The sequence below is a fragment of the Patiria miniata genome, unplaced genomic scaffold (assembly GCF_015706575.1).
Source record: "Patiria miniata isolate m_02_andy unplaced genomic scaffold, ASM1570657v1 HiC_scaffold_29, whole genome shotgun sequence".
Taxonomy (NCBI): domain Eukaryota; kingdom Metazoa; phylum Echinodermata; class Asteroidea; order Valvatida; family Asterinidae; genus Patiria; species Patiria miniata.
Window position 1 is genome coordinate 15,202,858 of NW_024037068.1, and position 19,921 is coordinate 15,222,778.

At 39.9% G+C, this 19,921-nt stretch overlaps 1 protein-coding gene across 5 annotated transcripts in view; it reads right to left on the reverse strand.

Annotated features, from left to right (window-relative positions):
* Window positions 1-1,018: 1,018 nt before the first annotated feature.
* LOC119736034 (neurogenic locus Notch protein-like) overlaps window positions 1,019-19,921 on the reverse strand; it is a 39,600-nt gene continuing 20,697 nt past the window's right edge. The window contains exons 15-41 of one of the 5 annotated variants that reach the window (XM_038210024.1): window positions 18,573-18,821; window positions 17,969-18,094; window positions 16,590-16,955; window positions 15,478-15,591; window positions 13,861-13,974; window positions 13,436-13,549; window positions 12,264-12,377; window positions 12,047-12,160; window positions 10,889-10,999; window positions 10,550-10,660; window positions 9,712-9,825; window positions 9,224-9,307; window positions 8,832-8,858; window positions 8,563-8,676; window positions 8,277-8,390; window positions 7,794-7,904; window positions 7,553-7,675; window positions 7,224-7,337; window positions 6,987-7,100; window positions 5,570-5,701; window positions 5,199-5,318; window positions 4,261-4,392; window positions 4,000-4,116; window positions 3,247-3,360; window positions 2,480-2,533; window positions 2,269-2,364; window positions 1,019-2,007 (exon numbers count right to left, since the gene is read on the reverse strand). In XM_038210024.1, coding sequence (XP_038065952.1) covers window positions 1,763-2,007; window positions 2,269-2,364; window positions 2,480-2,533; window positions 3,247-3,360; window positions 4,000-4,116; window positions 4,261-4,392; window positions 5,199-5,318; window positions 5,570-5,701; window positions 6,987-7,100; window positions 7,224-7,337; window positions 7,553-7,675; window positions 7,794-7,904; window positions 8,277-8,390; window positions 8,563-8,676; window positions 8,832-8,858; window positions 9,224-9,307; window positions 9,712-9,825; window positions 10,550-10,660; window positions 10,889-10,999; window positions 12,047-12,160; window positions 12,264-12,377; window positions 13,436-13,549; window positions 13,861-13,974; window positions 15,478-15,591; window positions 16,590-16,955; window positions 17,969-18,094; window positions 18,573-18,821 — 3,458 coding nt within the window. In that variant the 3' untranslated portion in view covers window positions 1,019-1,762. Of the gene's footprint in view, window positions 2,008-2,268; window positions 2,365-2,479; window positions 2,534-3,246; window positions 3,361-3,999; window positions 4,117-4,260; window positions 4,393-5,198; window positions 5,319-5,569; window positions 5,702-6,986; window positions 7,101-7,223; window positions 7,338-7,552; window positions 7,676-7,793; window positions 7,905-8,276; window positions 8,391-8,562; window positions 8,677-8,831; window positions 8,943-9,196; window positions 9,308-9,711; window positions 9,826-10,549; window positions 10,661-10,888; window positions 11,000-12,046; window positions 12,161-12,263; window positions 12,378-13,435; window positions 13,550-13,860; window positions 13,975-15,477; window positions 15,592-16,589; window positions 16,956-17,968; window positions 18,095-18,572; window positions 18,822-19,921 lie in introns of all 5 variants that reach the window. The other 4 variants (XM_038210022.1, XM_038210025.1, XM_038210023.1 and 1 more) reach the window with 4 other exon arrangements.

Here is a 19,921-nt window from a genome sequence, read left to right on the forward strand (position 1 = left end):
GAAAATCACCCCGGAATGGGTCTTTGTGAAATTGTTACTTGCAATTCATGGAAACGGATATATCGCCGGACATTTCTGAAAATGGTGGCGGTCATTAAAGGTGAAACTGATAGTAACCTAGAAAGCCAAAATGTCTGTTATGGTGTGGATGACCTAAATCTACTCATTTATAATTACGAAAAAAAATATTGACTATTGATAGGACTGGACCCACGATCTGCTCAAACCCTGCACCACTAAATCTAGAACCCGTCAATTTAATAAGGGTATAAATGTGTGTTTGGGATGTATTATGGAGTACAGAAGTGTGACGTCATTTAGAACCAGAAAGTGTAGCGCAAACGAACGGGCTGAATCACGCGCTTATGTCTTTCACACACATTTTGTGGGCGTGACGTATTCACTTCGGTACTCCATAACGCTCTGTTTAAGACCGGTTGGAGTCGGATGGGTGATCATTACTCGAGGAGAAGCTGAAGGTAATTATTATCACCCATCCAAAACACATTATATTCCCATTCACAAAAAACTTTTCGGTTCTAAAACCAAAACAAGTCAAAAACTAGACGTTGCGAACCATTTTGTTCAACAATTTTACTTCATGTTTTATTAAACACCCCTCTGACCATAATATGGAATGTCCCTCTACAACTCATTTCCTTATAAAGAGATTGGCGTGCGCATCGCGCGAATTGCGCGATGTCGCGAAAAACGCAGCTGGACTGGTGAAGTGTGAATTTCGGACCATGAAATATTGATTCACTGGTATAGTATTGCGCATGCATACGAGAGGAACATGAACGTTCAACCAATGAAACGTAAAATAGGCACCGCATTTCATGGGAGTCCAAATTTCATGTGACAAATGTGTTGAAGACCAACCAGCCATGTGTTGATCATCCGTTTAAAACCGGCCACGTGACGGGCTCTCGACCAATAGGAATGGGTGAACTGTATTAGGTATTTATGAATTAACGATAACAAATGATAGACTCCTCGGGTTTTTTTCATAGCACTAAATATACTTGAATTTTATTTGAATTACACTAAATAAACGAACTTGGTTATGAAAATGAATTCATCCACCGCCGCTAAAGGATTAAAGAAAACAAGGTATAAATTGGTAAACTTAAAACCTAGTGACACAAAGGACAGGGAATGACGTCACTGACAGTTTACCGCGATGCATTCTCTGAGCCAGTGATCATGCCAGTTATATCCTTAATATTTCCTTGAAGTATGTGCTCCTTATTAACATGGTACATTTCCGGGTTTTATGCATGTCAGCTTACACTTGATGCAAAACATGACTGTGTGTTTTGTTTTCATGTTTTCAAATCATGCGACGAATGTGGGTTCAATTGGTTAAAACACGGTTCTGTACGACCCTTCAAATGCACACAACTTAACCAGAACGACCAACTACTTTCCATGATTGCGACATTAATACTCAAAATACAACGGGATAAACACAGGCTGTCGTCGTTACGTTGAAGGCTATATTCGTGTCCATTAAACATCAATAGAAAAGCCTAATCTAAATACCACACTAGCCAATGACACCCATTTTAGCATTAAAAAAGAAAAAGTATATTTTGTTGCACACCCCATCACCGCTATACTATAAAGCGTAAAGATGTAATTTCCTCATCTGCTTAGGATAATCAGTACACAATTCTGTATTTATTTTTAAAAGTCTCTTTGATTTTCGTTGCTCTGTTTACATTGTGTTTGTCATTCTTGATGGTATCTGTCACTCCTCCTACTCATAACACGGTCCTGGGGTCCCTTGCTCAACCGTGACTTCACATATCTGCTGCTTGGTTACCCTCAGCAATGGGATATCCACGGTGACAAACTTGGCCGTCAAGGGAGGGTCGCACACAAAGTCCACGGTAGACCGGCGTACTTCGGCTTGCTGGGCGGTCAGGGCCGAGCCGCACATACCGTTGTTGAGCCCGGTAGAGCTTGTCCCGGCACGGACCACGGCACCGGTCAAACGAGCACCTGTCGAAAATATCGATTTTGTTTTTGTAAAATTCAAAACAGAAATTGTCCGGTTTCTGATCACCCGTATACCAATTAGTTGAAAACCTGAGACCTAGTTATAAACACCTTATGCCATTCATTTTCTAATGTCAAGGTACAAAATCAGCACAATTATTGCGGCGTCTCGACTGTTGACAAGTACCCATAATGTTATAAATCAGTAATTTATTTCAAAGAAAGGTCCCTCCATGAAAGAGTAAATTCCTGTTTTTCGCTTACCCGTGCAGTCTCCGCGCTTGTGGACGACGACCTTCTTGATGCAGTATTCAGCGACCAGGTTTACTTGCAAGTAGTTTGTTTCCGTTACTTCACCAACTAAACGAAATGAAGGGTAATAGTTTTACTTCTAATTTAATTTATTTTAAAATTCATGTTCTTTTAATAAAACTTGAAGTTCGTGTTTACAACTTCGAGGCAACAGAAGTTTTACCTGGCAAAGTCAGGGATAGCTGGGAGGGTTTTTCCAGGAGTCCTCCGGGTTGCTCTGTCAAGAGAGAGAGAAAAACAACATCAACATTATGACGAGCTTACGACAATGCATCAACATCAGATCATAGACAATGACAATATGCCATTGCTGTACCTACAAAAGTAAAAGGGATGGGTCAATGTGCACATTACAGGACAGAGCCTAAGTCAGTATCGGTCATAAAGGAAAGAAAACGAGGACGACTGCTCAATCTTTTTTTTCCAATAAATTACACCACATCAAATTGACACTTATTATGGTTAGGAAATTGCACAATGAGATTGACTTCAACGAGTTTAAAACTGCAATTCCTGAACTGCCATTCTCACTCCATCAATTGAGCTATTGGGTCCTATGATGGAGGTCTGCGTAACTGAATTTGACAATGCCTTTGTCTTTATTTATATGGCTCTGAATCTGAATATTACAAAATCTTTTGTTTTCATATTCGTGTAGCATTGGTTTGAACTCCTTATTAGTACTGTTGATACAATCCACGCACTAGTCAGCATTCTGGCATGGATCGCTGCTACACTCGTCAATATCTACTGAATTTGCCAATGCCTTTCTGTCTTTATGTACATGGCTCTGAATCTGAATATTAGGGAAAAAAATCATACTCGTGTAGCTTTGGTTTGAGCTCCTTATTAACATTAGTACTGACTGTCAGGTAGGGTAGCTTCATCAAAGTGAGAGACAATCTCAGGTTTCGAACCAAGTAAACTCACCGATTTCACAGAGACGTCCAGTATATCCTGAGGCACACTTGCAAGAGATTGTGTTGATACCATCCACACACACGGCACCATTCTGGCATGGATCGCTGCTACACTCGTCAACATCTACAAAAATCATATCACAATTTCCGGGGATAAATTGTTTTTCCCTCTTAATGGTACTTAGAAACGTTGATTCCTTTTAAAATCGTTTGGGGAAAAAGGTAATCATTGTTATGAGGGTGTTGACAACACAGGGTGCATTCGAAAATAAAACCATCGCTAATTATTGCTAGCAACTTATTGCCAAACATGCAAAACTACAAGTCTGACGCTTTATCTTCGTTTTCTTACACGATGCATGGCTTAGTTATCAATACGACAAGGACAAAATTGATTCTGAAACCCCATTCAGTGGAAGTATTGTCATGCATGTCACCGAAAATGGGCTAGATTTAGCCCATCCATTGGCAGATTACGGGATATTTGTATTTGATTTGTTTTGGCCAAGATAAGACTTTTAAAAGCACGTTTAATTCACGGCTGACAGTCAGTGAATAAGTCACCGAGTCAGGGGCAAAGAGGACTATCCAGAAAGTATTTAGCACCTTATTTTACCATCTTATTTACCATCTTACAGTGCATAGATCTGTGGGTAGATTATTTGCTGAATATAGGTTGTGCTCGATGAATGTAATCATATCCAGAAACTCGGGACCATCGTTTGTGTTCAATTCATGTCGACGAAAACTTGAGACAACTTACTGATTTCACAAGCAGTGCCTCGGTATCCTGGTGAACATGCGCACATGAAGCCATGTTCCCCGTAGTTTATGCAGATGCCATTCTTGCACGGATTGGTTGTACATCTAAAGGGAGCTTCTGTAACACACACAAACAAAAACAATATTAATAAATAAGATATAATGCCAAAAATCCTACATTTTGTCCCAAAACTATATACAAAGATCATTATTAAAAATCCTCATTTAACAAAAATCCTTGATTTTTTTGTGTCCGACGTACTGGTCTCGCATAAGGTACCCTCGTAGCCTGAGGAGCATTCACAGCTGAAACCGTCCACTTTGTTATGACAGACGCCATTCTTGCAAGGGTTGCTGTGGCAAGCATTGACCGGTTCAACAGGTTCAGCTGAGCCTGTTGATGAAAAGAAACAACGTTGGTCCTTTAGTTATGATCATTTAGATTGTAAAAGCAGCCGGCAGGCCAATTATAAACAGCGCTATACAGTTACAATACTGAAAATCCTTTGATTATGGTTTCTCTGGTTTTTTATTGTTAGAAAGTGGACGTTTAATATGCTTGTTATCAAAGATTCAGTAACTCACGCTGGGTATTGAGTATTTCAAAATATATCACATGATGTTATGTGGAGGTTACATGCCCGGACTGCAGTTAATAAATAATGTATTATTGTGAAAATAACAATACAAATTTCCAAGTCAATTCAAATCAATAGTTTTTCCATTATTAAAATAAAATAAAATATTATACACATATATAATGAATTATGATTTACTTCATTCATTCATTCATGATATATTTGAAACAAAAACAAATGAAGAATGTATAAGGCCAACTCAGTCACTGGTTCCATTCATAAGGAAGATGTACTTGATTAAAGAGAGTAACAAATACAGGATTGAGGTTATTATGTTTGAGATACGAGATGAAAAGCATCTTCAGCAAACTCAGAAATTTAGATCATGTGAACTGCGACGCAAACATTCAAGAAACCTTTGCATGTTATTCTGCCCACATTAAACAGTACATGTAACCACTTGTATACCAATCACATTTCCAGAGATGCACATTCAGGGTAACAGAGAACAGGTTGCCATAAGTTGGCATCCCCTAATCACCATATCCAATTTGGAAACAAATGCAACGTGATTCTGCAAATCGTGTCTACGTTAAGTAAAGACGTTCGAGAAGTAACCTACCGATTTCGCACAAAGTGCCCGTGAAGCCAAGGGAGCAAACACACTGGAACTTGGCCCCGTAGTTTATACACACGCCATTCTTGCATGGATTGCTGGTACATGCATAGGTAGCTTTCATTTCTGACAATATGACAGAAAAGGGGTTTTAAATGTTTATTTCGTTAGATTTTTACAAAGAGCCGCGAACCATATTTTCTAGGAATTGTGAGTCACACTAATGGTCTCATTTCTATCACACCAACGGGTAGTGCTGGTGAAGGTGTTTTATGGTTTTCAGGCAAACGACTTTCGGTGAAGAGTACAAGAACATAATGCTCCAAAATGTTCAAATTTCATAGCATGGGAAATAACTATACATTATGTTAACTCACCAGAGTCGCATAAGGTACCCTCGTAGCCTTGGGAGCATTCACAGCTGAAACCGTCCACTTCGTCACGACAGACGCCATTCTGGCAAGGACTGCTGTCGCATGAATTGGCCGGTTCAACGCGTTCGGCTATGGCTGATGATGAAAAGAAAACCTAGTTATTTGGTTGGCTTAAGATCATTTGCGAATCTGAAAGTAGTGGAAGTGCTTCGGCCAGGATGGGTGGGGATGGTGGGTTGGAAGGGGGGTGAAGTGGGTTGGTGTTCGTGGGCGTTGGGGAGGGAGGGGGCTTTGCCCCCACCCCGATTTTCCCAGGCCAACTAAAGGACCCCTCTCGCAGTTATAAATGTGCCCCCTCAAGACAAAAAAAATAACTGCCCCTGAAACTCACACGTATGAAAGCATATTATCGCGCTACCAAAAAAATGTCTTCTGTCTTGTAATGCAAAACTGCCCCTCAAAGGCATAAGTGCCCCTCTCGCATTAACAAGATTGTGCAACTTCTCGAGATGGAAAACTACGCCAGAAAACCATTCTCGCAATAGTTAAAATCCTGCCCCTCTGGAGATAAAAAATAGGCCATCAAAAACAATAGTGTTCCTCTCACGAGACTCACGATAACTTCTCGAGACGGAATACTGAACCACGAAAGCACATTTAGTGCCCCGCTCGCAACTTTAAAATTGTGCCTCGTCTCGAATAAAATGGTCACTGAACTGGCTAAAAAAAGCAACAGTGCCCCTCTCGTGATAAAAATAAATGGTCACTCTACAAAACGACATAAAAGATACACAAAGAGCAAGATGAACAACGTATTCATAATTTGTTCTCCAGCATAAAGGTTTATAGCGAAATGAACGGGACCACATTCTTTTCCTTTACTTTCATATTGACGGAAGGTGCCCCTTTTTTTTCTGAGCAAGTGTCCCTGTTTTGGTGGTGCCCCTGCCCCAGGTTGAAAAACGTTCCGCCGCCACTGATAATGCTCAAGTCAACCCATTGTTTATTGTTGGTATGCACGGATCATACAGACGAATCCGGGCACGTCATCACTATTCACTCTCAAACAGACAGTCGTGTTTTACTATACTCCCAAGGACAATGCTTTGAAGCCCTTTGACCCTGTAATTATAACACTCTCCCATAGACAAGCACGCAAACGTACTACAGAGGACTGTTTTGAACAAAGTCCCGACGCCAGAGGACTGAAATGATCTTTTGTTCTCCCTTTGTGTGTCGGTCTACGGGGGTTATGTTGAACTCGAACAAAGCAATGCCCCATGACGAATGCTGTCAACAATAGCTAGCACAGTGTTTTCGCCATTGAAGGGGAATCAGTGATAGAAGTGATTTAGAGCCCAGATGTATCTAAAGAAGAGATATGAAATCCAGAACATAACTTAAATGGGTGCGTTCCTACCAGTTTCGCAGAGAGCTCCAGTAAATCCTGCAGCACACGTGCATGAGAACTCGTTGACACCATCCACACACTCGGCACCATTCTGACATGGATTGCTGGCGCACTCGTCGATATCTGGGATAAACAAATGTATGTCAGTATTTCACAAATATATTGTACTTGAAATTTTCGAGGGACATTTGTAGAGTTTGGCACTTAATGAAGGTTCAATTATAGCTACACGATAGTATCACTTACTAGTCTCACATAAGTCACCCGCGTAGCCAGGGGAACATTGACAGCTGAAACCATTCACTTCGTCAACACAAACACCTTCATTCTGGCAAGGGTCGCTTGCACACTCATCGGTATCTGTCCAAAAAAAACAAAAGGAGATTAACGGTTTAGGCCTACAGGTAATCTGACAGATAAGATAGGACTAGCCCTATTTTCATTTTGGTTCACTGAGAAAATATTGGGTCGTATGTTGGTAAGGATGATGTCATAATGATACAAAACTGTTGCCTAAGGGAGCAATCACGTGTTCATATTGAAATTTTTCAAAAATGCTTTATCAATTAACTCACCAATCTTGCATAAAGTACCCTCGTAGCCTGGGGAGCATTCACAGCTGAAACCGTCCACCTCGTCAAGACAGTTGCCGTGCTTGCAAGGACTGTTCTTGCACCCATTTTTATCTGAGACAAAAACTAAACAACCAACCAACAAACAGAGAGTATAAGCAGCTCAGTTCTGTTTTATGAAATTGTTATGTAAATAGTTCATCAGAAATCATTCTGTTTTTGTTCACAAGTGACACATATTTACCGGTCTTGCATAGGGTGCCCCTGTAGCCTGCAGAGCATTCACAGCTGAAACCGTTACCTTCGTCATGACAGACGCCATTCTGGCAAGGGTTGCTCTCACATTCATCGATATCTGTTGAATATTATTTTAAAACTTATTGGGTTTATGGATTTAAGCTGACTGCTAAGACGATCAACCAAACGCAGGCTCAGAAAGACACCATAGCGAACCTTACCTTAGAAAACAGATAAATAGGTAACAATAATGTGTTGAATCCATTCAAGTAAACGTTTTGTAATGCCAAGCTTCCATTCCACGTCTTTAAGAGACCATGGTTCGTAAAAATATTAAAACTATTAGTTTATATCAGGTTGACGTAATAAGCTATAACGGGGGACCTGTACCTTTGTTCATAACAATTTGAACTTCATCTATCAAAGATGCGATTTTTAAAGTAAGAAAAAATTTCGAAGTAAGCATTTCTAATACTGAATGGAGAATTACCTTTATCACAAAGATCTCCAGTAAATCCTGCAGCGCACGTGCAAGAAAACTCGTTGCCACCATCCACGCACTCGGCACCATTTTGGCATGGATCGCTGCCACACTCGTCGATATCTAAAGATTGAAAATTGAAATTGTTGGGCGAGGCAGTGGGGGTCTACCTATACAATTTATGAGGAACTATCTAAGGAAAAGATCAAAACAAAAAACTAGTATAAAGCAAGTGGAGGAAAACAAAACCAAATCAAAAAGTTAGGGCGAGGCAGAGAGATTTTATGATACTAACCGGTTTCGCAGAGAGGTCCAGTAAATCCTGCAGCACACGTGCATGCAAACTCGTTGACACCATCCACGCACTCGGCACCATTCTGGCATGGATCACTGCCACACTCGTCAACATCTGGGATATAACATATTCAACAGCGGTTGGTACAGTTGTGAAGGATTTTGAAACATTTCAGATATTCACAAAAGAGGAAAGTGCACTTATTCTTCTGTGTAAACAAAATTAAAGCTAGATACTGTGGAAACTAAGTTAACGTTATGTAAACTCACTTGAGTCGCACAAGGTACCCTCGAAGCCTGGGGAGCATTTACAGCTGAAACCGTCCACTTCGTCATGACAGACGCCATTCTGGCAAGGGCTGCCCTCACACCCATTTATATCTAAGAAATGAAGGTAGGGTACAGTGTGACAAATTGGTTTAACCTCATGTCATACTAGTAAAAATGAAAAAAGACAGAAAAATAAATGCAAAATTCGATTAAGTTCATCGCAGCTTGCTACGGTGCAGACGTACTTTCAAACCAACTGTAGCCTTATACGAAAATATAAGTAAAAGGGATTGAAACCATTCTAAAAACCGTCAATGATTCAACATCATTTAGGTACAAGATAGTAGTGTGTGTTTCCGACTTACTTGTCTCGCATAGTTGACCCTCGTAGCCTGGGGAGCATTCACAGCTGAAACCGTTCACTTCGTCTTGACACACACCATTCTGGCAAGGACTGCTGCCACACTCATCAATTCCTAATGAAGAAAATAACAAGCCTTGCCGACTAGTTTATATGCTTTACAGCTGACAAGAAAGCAAATATTAGCGTTGGGGCAGTATGAAACAAAACGAGACTACAGCTCAAACACGTTAACGACGTAATTTGAAAAATACTTTAGGCTTTCAAATCATCTTCTCCAATCATCTTACACGCATCCTCCCTTTTGTTCAACCCCTAAAGGGTCCCGTGTTCGCAAAGGCAGTTTTATCCCAGGAAGATGAGGAGATATTAAATAGTTATAAAAGGAAGACACGGATTGTACTTCCAAACATTCAGAAGTTTTGCTGTAACTGCCAAAATATATAAACATGTTTGTACATGGTAACGACAAAATTACAAAGTAACTAAAACTTAGGTCCTTTGAAGCAGCTCAAGTACCGGTTTCACAAAGGGTTCCAGTAAATCCTGCAGCACACGTGCATGAAAACTCGTTGACACCATCCACGCACTCGCCACCATTCTTGCATGGATCGCTAGCACACTCGTTAGTATCTGGAATAAAAGGTATTATTTATAGGTTTAGTACAGTTATTTGATATATTTTCACATATACGGCCGTGTCTAACACCTACATTGTAGGCACATGAGACTCTCCACATGTTTAAGGGTAAGAGGGTATTGTGTAGACCGCAAAGACGGGCGGTAGCATTATTTAGGCGATTTTTATTGTGCTTAATGGTTTCATTTGGTACAATCGAAACCCGGGCTTTGTCAGCTAAACATTTTTTCCCCGAGGCACGGGGAAGTGGAGTTTAATATTTTAAACGTAGCTAGATGTACAAGTCATTGGCTGCGCTGAGATCTACATAATGGAGCACATGTATACAAGATTTAGCGAGAACACGAATATAATGTAATTGTAAAGCTATTTGAATCGAGTTGGTATCAAAGTCACGGATGATTGTGAGAAACTCAGGAAAAGGATGATTCGATTGAATCCTGTCCTTTTGCATGAGCAAAGTATAGCAAACAATAATCGACACACGTTAAAAAGGATGCTGATAATTGACACAATGTCAGCTAAACATTATCACGTTGTCAACACTAACACATTCATCCTGGTAGAATTGCGGTCACACTCAAGGTTTAGATTAACAAAGAACTTTCATGTGATTACGACGTCCGTAAGTTAAGCACGCACAAACAGTTCATTATTGAAAGGCTCACATTATTATGAATTCATGTTGTGTTGGCAAAAAGTTGTGCATGCACTTACGGGTCTCACAAAATGTACCCTCGTATCCTGGGGAGCATTCACAGCTGAAACCGTCAAATTCGTCATGACATACGCCATTCTTGCAAGGACTGTCCTTACACCCATTTATATCTAAGGAAAGAAGGTCAGTGAGAGAAATTGGTTGACCCTATAATATAGTTATGCTGGCGCAGACTCGATTCGGGTTATCGCAGCTCGCTATGGTGCAGGCGTCCTAATTAGTGGTTAGTAAAATCATATGAGGTTTTTGCCCTTAACCGCAGCAAAATCCTATAATTGATTTACGTCATTCCCACGCAAATTCATGTTTTGAATGATGGATTGTGTATTCCAACGTACTTGTCTCGCATAGTTTACCCTCGAAGCCTGGGGAGCATTCACAGCTGAAACCGTTCACTTTGTCACGACAGACGCCATTCTGGCAAGGGCTGCTGCCACACTCATCGATATCTGTTTAAAAAAAAAAAGAGTGAGAAAAACACAAAGGTTTCATGGACAACTGAAACTCTCACCGCAAGAAAATACTGGAGAACTATTGTGCAACGAGACATTCTCGGGAGCCGAGAATTGAAGACAGTCAATCCTACAAAAAAAAGTTCAGACGGAGAGTTTATGGTACAGTATATCATTTGCAGCTATTCAAACATCATACTTGGTTTAAGGCATACTTTGTTTAAAGATAGTAATGGCACTAAATGCCCTGTGAAATTATTCTTTCTGGCGTGCTGGGTTTTTTTCCTTTTCTTTTCGTTTTTTTTTTAAGAAAGACTCATTTTTTGAATTTTGTGTTAATAGTTCGTGTTAAATTCGACAAATCTGTGAGTGCGGGCAACCGTTTACACAACGCATACAGACGCGCGGTTGCTATAATTCGTCTGTTGCGTGCGTGACATCGCGTAGCTGCAATCGGCTAAATGTTGACATGTCCCGGTCGCTGATTTTGGGCGCCGTTCAAAACATGACTCGGCAACTTTTGAATTGAAATCTAGATCATAAACTATGATTTCTCAGAATATACAGCATTCACTGAGCTAACACAAGGTTAGATTAGTGGTTAAGAAACCTCCTTTAGAGTTTGAGTACTTTTGTTACTTCAATCGAATGAACAAAAGACTACCTTTAAAATTTGCTAAAACACAATAGGCTTACATACGTTTCGTCAGAAGGTCGTTCATGTGCATTTACAACAGTAAGGCCCTACTAGTAATTGACGTTTAAACATGAAAAAAAAGTACACAAATTGGGTAAACAATTAATCATAGTAACACTATGTTTATATTTTTGTTATTATTGTTGGTCAAATAAACCCTCTTATGGTTGTGGTTATTTTTTTTTTTTTACATAGGATCAAAAGGCTATCGAGACTTTATACAGATTCGATAATCTATCCACAGAAACAGTGACTTATCGGAGCGTTTTACCAACCAATAGTTAAACAATCTAAATAATTTCGTGAAAATAATAGTTGCAACTCTGTAGATAATTGATTCAACTAACCCGTTTCACAGAGAGGCCCAGTAAATCCTGCAGCACATGTGCACGAAAACTCGTTGTCACCATCTGCGCACTCGGCACCATTCTGGCATGGATCGCTGCCACACTCGTCGATACCTAAAGATTATAGAAAAGGAAAACAAGGATTAAACGAGGGAAAACAACAGAAGATAATCAAGGTGGGACGAGGTATCAACCTGTACGAATTTATTCAACTAACCAGTTTCACACATAGGTCCAGTAAATCCTGCAGCACATGTACAGGAGAACTCGTTGACACCATCCACGCACTCGGCACTATTTTGGCATGGATCGCTAGCACACTCGTCAATATCTGGGGAAAAATATAAGAATTATCTTCGGACCATTAACTTCGGGACGATTAGTGAAACAGCGGGAATTTTCAATGGCAGTGCAAGGGAAAATACAATATTTGCAAACATCAAAAAATAAAACTACCAAATCATTTTTTAAATACCTTGCTGGACTGCTAGTGAAAGGTAGTAAAATCATGGCACCTGGTATACTGTCATTTTCAAGAAAAGTGGTATTTTTGTATCAATTTCCAACGCTGGCAGGCCGACCAGCGTTGGAAAAAAACTGGCTTTTTTTCAAATTCTGGCCCGAATTTACCATATGTAGTTTGTCCGCATTTGTTTGCAATCGATTACACACCTATGAACGGGTACAAGCCAGCTAGACGGGTTCCCTGACCTTTCAATTCCACAATGTCTATAAATTGCTCAGTTTCAGCTTAAATGGAGTCAGGGAACCAGACTACAGGAAAATGATTGTTTTTCTTTGTTGTTATAGCATCTACGAACCCAAAACGTCCAAAAAGTCAGTGTAACAATATTTGCTATATATTGCCAACCCCCCAAATCCATCCATTTCTGAAAATTACAGCAAAAGCAAATGATGTATATTCCCTTTAATCTCTAAATTATCTGTTATTACCAAATGATGATGCTCATTCTGGTCAAAACAGTATTTTAGAATAATGTCTTTATTTTGCATTTAAAATGTACATGCAAAATAAAGGCATTATTTTAAAGTTCCAAAATGACCAAAATGAACATCATCATTTGGGAATAACAGATAAGCCTAGATTAACTATGCTTTCAAGTTTGATAGAAACATTCTTGGTTTCAGTTTTCATACTAGAGAACCACGCATCTTCTGTTTGGGGTAAAATGATCATTTTACATGATTTGGTTCCCACGTTTGGCGCTTTTCGACTTCTATCAGCATAAATAGAGTGCTAATTGTCATATTTAAAGCCGTTTTGTCTTCTCGTAGAAGAACTGTACAAAAGGTAATCAATCAAACAAAACAAAAATATTGAAAATTTGAACATTTAAACTGGCTTGTCGTGCCACATTAGAGTCCCACCGGTTTCGCAGAAGGGTCCAGTAAATCCCGCAGCACACATGCAGGAAAACTCGTTGACACCATCCACGCACTCGGCACCATTCTTGCATGGATCGCTGCCACACTCGTCAATATCTAAAGGAAAGAGACAAGAAAGACAATAAATAAGATTTGAGGCTTTGCATGGTGGAGATACTAATGAATAAAAGGTTTGCGGAAACACCACAGGTGCGAATAATTTCTCAACTAAGAGAGGGATAAACTCTGTTTTACACCTCTGGTTCTTTTCAGAAACATTCTCTTAGTTGAGAAATTATTTACACATGTTGTTTCCGCAAACCTTTCATTCACAATCAAGACAATGATTTAGCAAGCAAGGGAAAACAGAAACACATTCCGAGGCAGGAGGAATCTATACCTAGGCTATACAATTTCATTATACTAACCGGTTTCGCAGAGAGGTCCAGTAAATCCTGCAGCGCATGTGCATGAAACTCCATTGACAGCATCTACGCACTCGGCACCATTCTGGCATGGATCGCTGCCACACTCGTCAATATCTGAATGACAGACAATATTAGATCTCGTTCAAATTACGTCATTTCCTACAGGCCATCCACGTGCATCGGCATTTTGAGCGTCAACTTGCATAACGCGCATCGGCTGCGTCGTATTCCGAAAATATTTCCAGCAACAAGCGTGCGTGTTTCGAACATTAATGCGCAATGCGTGCTTGATTGCATTGTTGCATTTCTCCTACAGAGATGGCCGTCATTGGGCGAGCCCTATACAAGACATTTAAAAAAAAACACCAATACTGATAGCAATACAGAGATACAGGGGTAGGCGACAGGATACTTCGCACAGTTTTACTGTTTGAGTGTTCGTGCCATTAACTTTTCTCTTCGCTCAAAACATAGAAATATCCCCACTATGGCGCCATGGGTATATTGCTCTAGAGGCTCAAGAACGGACTGACCGAGAACAAAAACAATAATTGGCTTGCTCGATTTCATTCAACTATCATAGGCAGAACCTACATGCCATTCACCCAAACCTGTACGCATTTCACGTAATTTGCATGCTCTATTCTCAAGTTTTGTCTACGTTAATGAAAAGATTATTTGAGTAAAATCTTATTTGTATTTGAATGCTTGTGTGTAATCTGTAATTCTCACTCAGCTCACTAGCTTTCATTGACATTCCATGGAAAGCTATGAAAAAAAATAGTTTCTTTTATTTAAACATGCATAACTTCTGAAAGCATGCATCAGTTTCAGTATTGTTTTTCCAAAATGAGTGGAAGAACATGCTCTTTTGAGACATATTTCCAGTGTGTATGAAATTTAGTTGATTTAATTAAAGGGAACATAATAATTAATCTGGGTAACTTTCTTTTTGACTCACCCTGCACAGAACATGATGGAGGTTGAACTAGAGTCTGTGCTCATTGAAACATTACATTAAAGGGATTGAAACATGATTTCTCATTTTATATCAAGAAGAGGGATTTCAGTAGAAATTTTACGTTTTGTGAATTATAAGCTAATTTAGTCCAAAACGGAGTGATAATTATTCAGATGGATACACACGCAAACCAACCTTCTCATTTAGCTAAACACAAGCCACATTATTTGATTGATGAACTCAATATAAGTGGCACTCATCAAGTTAGGTTTTTCCCTTCACCGACGTATAAACACCGTATACTCCGTGTGTTACCTCCCGGCTCCCGAGTGAAAGTTGGAAAAAAATAACTCGGGTTGGACTCAAACCCACGACCTCCTGCTTTCTAGTGCAGATGCCTTACCACTCGACCACCGAGCTGACGGGCTGGTTCGAACGTGATGTACATAACAGCGGGTACCGCATTAATTATGTCACTTAAACATATTAAGTGAAGGGCAAAACTTAACTTGATTTACATTACCCCGACGCAAAATTCCATCTTATAATAAGTGGCACTGTTGTGACGTTTTCATCGTTTTACAGTAAGCTTATAGTAAGAAATATAATCAACTATCTGACAAAAAGGCATATACCTGGTATTGAACTGTACTAACCGGTTTCGCAGAGTTGTCCAGTAAATCCTGCAACACACGCGCATGAAAACGCTTTGTCCCCTTTCATGCACTCGGCACCATTCTGACATGGATCGCTGCCACACTCATCGGTTACTGAAGACAAAGTAAAAACAAACGATAATGATAAAAGAAACAAATAAAAAATCAACAACAACAAAAACGGACAATAATCCGCATTTTAAGCCAAAAGTTATTTTTTGTAACAGTTTATCATGTGGTCGGCCCATGTGCAGCAGTGTTTTATCAATATTAGACAAATGGTGTCGATAAATTTCATTTGGCAGTATAGTTTAGGGGCAATGTATCCTTAGCCTTGAATTGTACCCGACCGGGTGGCGAATTTTCTTTTCCCAAACTATGCATCCATTACGCAATTTTTTTTCTTCCTCTTCGATGCTTTTATTATAATGTACGCAGATATATATTATCTTGTTCGAAGAATTTGTCGAGCAGTGCGATAGCTCACTTGGCAGGGTCGTGATTTTGAACCGCGAGGAATCCTCGCGGTTTGGGTTCGAGTCACCGTTTTAGCCTGTTTAGTCACCGTTTCAGCCTGTTTTCCCTAATCTTAGGCTTTGGAGGATTTATTCTATGGGAAATTAATACGTTTGAATTTCTTCTCATATCTATCTTGTGTCTTTAGAGAAGTAAAGTCCAAAACGCCATAGCGTACGTACACCCCATGCGGATGTCGGTTTGAGGAGAAAAATCGCGACCAGGTGGGTGTTTTCAGTAGGAATCTAAGATGTACAAAAGAGAGCCACTGTTCCCGTTCTTGTTAGCATTTTGAAATAATTGTTCCCATTGTCTTTTTTTTCATTTATGTAGTTAATTCTCCAGCGCAAAAAAAGTGACCAACTTTTCATCTGCTAGATTGCAACAAATTATAACAAACTTTATACTTTTGGTATCGAGCCACCCACCCGGCCCTTTTAGGGTTAGAACTTGTTTATTTGTAATTCAAAAGAAATATAAACAAAAATAAAGAAGGAACTAAAAAGTATTAATAAACTGACAAAAATACAAACAACAAATTATAACTAGAAGAAACCTAACTCGAAAAGAAAATGAAAGGGATTATGTTTACTTACAGATTCGGAAGTGCAATCTAAAGCCTTTTTGCTTGTCCTGGTTGGCGTACGTTGTCTGGAAGAATATCCACACCTTGTTGTCATTCACCACAATCGTCTCGTTTGGAAAGTTCTTAAGCCTTACCGCATCGTCACTCCTACTGGACAATGTACCACCTGGCTGGTAGACTAGGAAGTTATTCATCTTAAAATTCACATCTACATCATCAAATCTTAGCTCGATCATCTTTGCATCAGGAGAGCCGATGATGTAAGGACATCGTAGATTGATTCCGTACGGTTCAGGGTACCCCGGCGACTGTATGTTACCCTCATACTGATCGTAGATGTAGCGATCTTCGTCAGAGCTTGGCTCGCAGCGTACTCCTGGATTTGTTTTAGAAAAGTTAAAATATATTTTTAAAAAATCGGATGCAAGAATATGAATTAAGAAAGCTGTGTCGTTAATGCTACGAGATCGTTCTGAATGTCCTAAACGATCTGCTCAAGCAGGCGGGTGTGACTCTTACTACTCCAGTTTCGTACCATATTTTCTCAGTTTCCTTTGGTGAATGGTGAAGCCTATCCTTGGTACCAGTAGGAGGTGAGTCTGAAAGTTGTGCTGGTCTTTATATACTGTGAAGACTACTGGCTAGTGGGATGGGTCCAATTTCTCAATGATGAACATATATCGACGCTGCCGAAGCTCTGCGTCTAAAAGGGGTAGCCATCAGAATCCCATTTTCAACAGCACGATATGTTTGTTCTGCTGTCGATTATCCAGACCAGCGTATACCACTAACGAGCGTATTCTCGTCTCCTGTATGAGCGTTCCGTCCATCCAAGCTCTTCTGGAAATTGGCCCCTCTGCAAGAATTTCCTTTGCAGGTCTGCCGAAATGCGAAGCCACTCCTTCCTCTTGGAAGTGGTCGTCCAGACCTCGTGATCCAAAGAGACAGCCGGAGAGGGACCACGCTGCGGTCACAGCGAAACTTGGAAGAGAAGTGCAAGGCCCCATGCTGCCCCATTTTGTTGATGATTTCGTTTGCAGTGCGTTTTGCGTATGAGTTTTGAATTATTCCAAAATTTCTGGGTAAAAAAAATCATATTTTGCAAGTTCCTCATTCAAATATTAGTCAATAATATGTTAAGGCCCCTTAAAATTCAGTTGAAGCTTTGACCCAGAATTTCTTAGTTATTAAACCACCAGCTCCAGTAACGAGACTAATCTGTTTACGTCAACAACTTGGGTTAGACGGCCTTGATCCGCACAGGGTACCTGTTCATCCACTAGAGCAAGCACTTGTTTGTCCGTCAACTCCAGCCATATGTTAGGAGTCAGAGGTTAAAAATAAAACCAGATATTGTGTATTCAATAACCTTCAGATCGTTTAACTTACCCATTGCCGTCGCTTCACAGAAGTCGCCGTTTTGTCCATCAAAGCATTTGCAGAATGCTTGCCCATCAGGTCCTGGTGCACATTCTGCGTTTACGCACGGGTTTGGAGCGCAACCAAGACTAGCATCTAGTAGGACAATTGAAAGATCATCAGGCGATATTCATGAGGTAACACTCAACAGACTTTCGAAGGTATTTTACCACATGAAGAATATGTGTATTTGTGTTAAAATGCAAGTATAGCAATGTTATCATTTTGCTTTTGTGGGTCGGAGTTGTTATTAATTTGTTACTGTTTTGGCTCTGATTGAAATATGGTATTTCTTGAATAGCAAGAGCGGTTAGAGGGGTGATAAAGTTAACAGAAGACGTACCTTTATTTGTATCAATATTAATTTTATGTCACATACTACAAAGAAAATTCCCAATTATACTTGATTTTCCTGAAGCGGTTTCATACAGCATTGTAGATCTGGAATCATTACTTCTCTCTTAATGACTCCGTATGTACATTAAAAAAGTATTACAAAGAGCATTTGCATTTTACGAATTCAATTGTGTTATGACCAAACAGAATAAGAATGTCTAGAATAAACAGAGCCTACCTTTCTTGCATTGATCGATGGGTAATTCCCAAACTCTGACCTCACACAGCTGCAAGGTAGCATTGGGAGAGGGAATACCAATGATGATGGCCTGCGACAAACCCGGTAGCTGACTGCATTTGAAATCCACCGTTCCACCGGGTACAGCAGCCTGTTCAGCCGTCACAGGCGAGCCGCAAACAGTGTTCCAATTCAATTCAAATCCCCCTGAATTCCCAACTTTGACGATGGTGCCCGTCAAACGCTCACCTTAGGATATTAAAACCAAGATTTTTGACTGTTTCAATTTTTTGGTTTTTGTTAAAGGTAGAGTCCATCATTTGTAATTTGTGCATTTTGTTCGTTTGAAGCAACAAAAGAGTTCAAAATCTAATGAAGGATACTGAGCAACTAACCTGATGAAGTTTCAGCTAAGCTTCAGCTGTACATTCTGAGAAAAACAGCATTCTAAGATCTCAATTTCAAATCAAAAGTTGCTGAATCATGTTTTGAATTGTTTTGAATTGCAACTATACGCGACGTCGCGCACTGATCCGACGAATTATAACAACCGCGCGCGCGTGTGCGTCGTTCGAATACTTGTGCGCGCTGCGCTGAATAACAAAACGAACTACTAATTTAAATTTTCCTACGGTGCTTCTTAAGAATCACCGTTGGAAATGCCTTCTTTCGTTGATTACTTCAAAATGACAGCTTCCCAGAAAGAATAATTTCACAGGGAGTTTAGTCTCCTTACTATCTTTCAACCAAGTTAGTTTTTCAACAATAATTACGCCAGTTACTTTTTGGATGGCTGCAAATGATGGACTCTACCTTTAAGGGGGAATGGGGACTACAGAAAGAACATGCATGCTCAAGTGTTGGTTTAGTTCACCCCAAAAGATGCAGAATTTATATTACTCACTGGTGGCGCTGTTCATAGTTGATACTGGTGTCGGCGTGAGATCAGCGCGCTCATGTACGATTGTACGTGGGTTCGAATCCCGCCCCGAACATGGTTTGTTTCGTCATTGAACAAAACACTGAACTACAACTGCCTCTCTCTACCCAGTTTTAAACATGGGTACATGTGAGGGTAAAGGACCGAATGTGCGCTGATATCGGCTGCCGCGTGGGCTCAAGGCCTGATGAACAGGTCAATAATTGTAATGTGCTTCGTGGTCATTGGTACTATTAAAGGCGCTATATAAGCGCTACAATTATTATTATAACAAAACAGAAATAAAGAGAAAACCACAATAATGACAACAAGAATATGAGATTGTGTTTGTTAAAATTAAATTTCGTATCTTCATTTTCTTTTTGATTTAACCTTTGAATAGATAATCATACTAAAAAAAAAAAAAAAA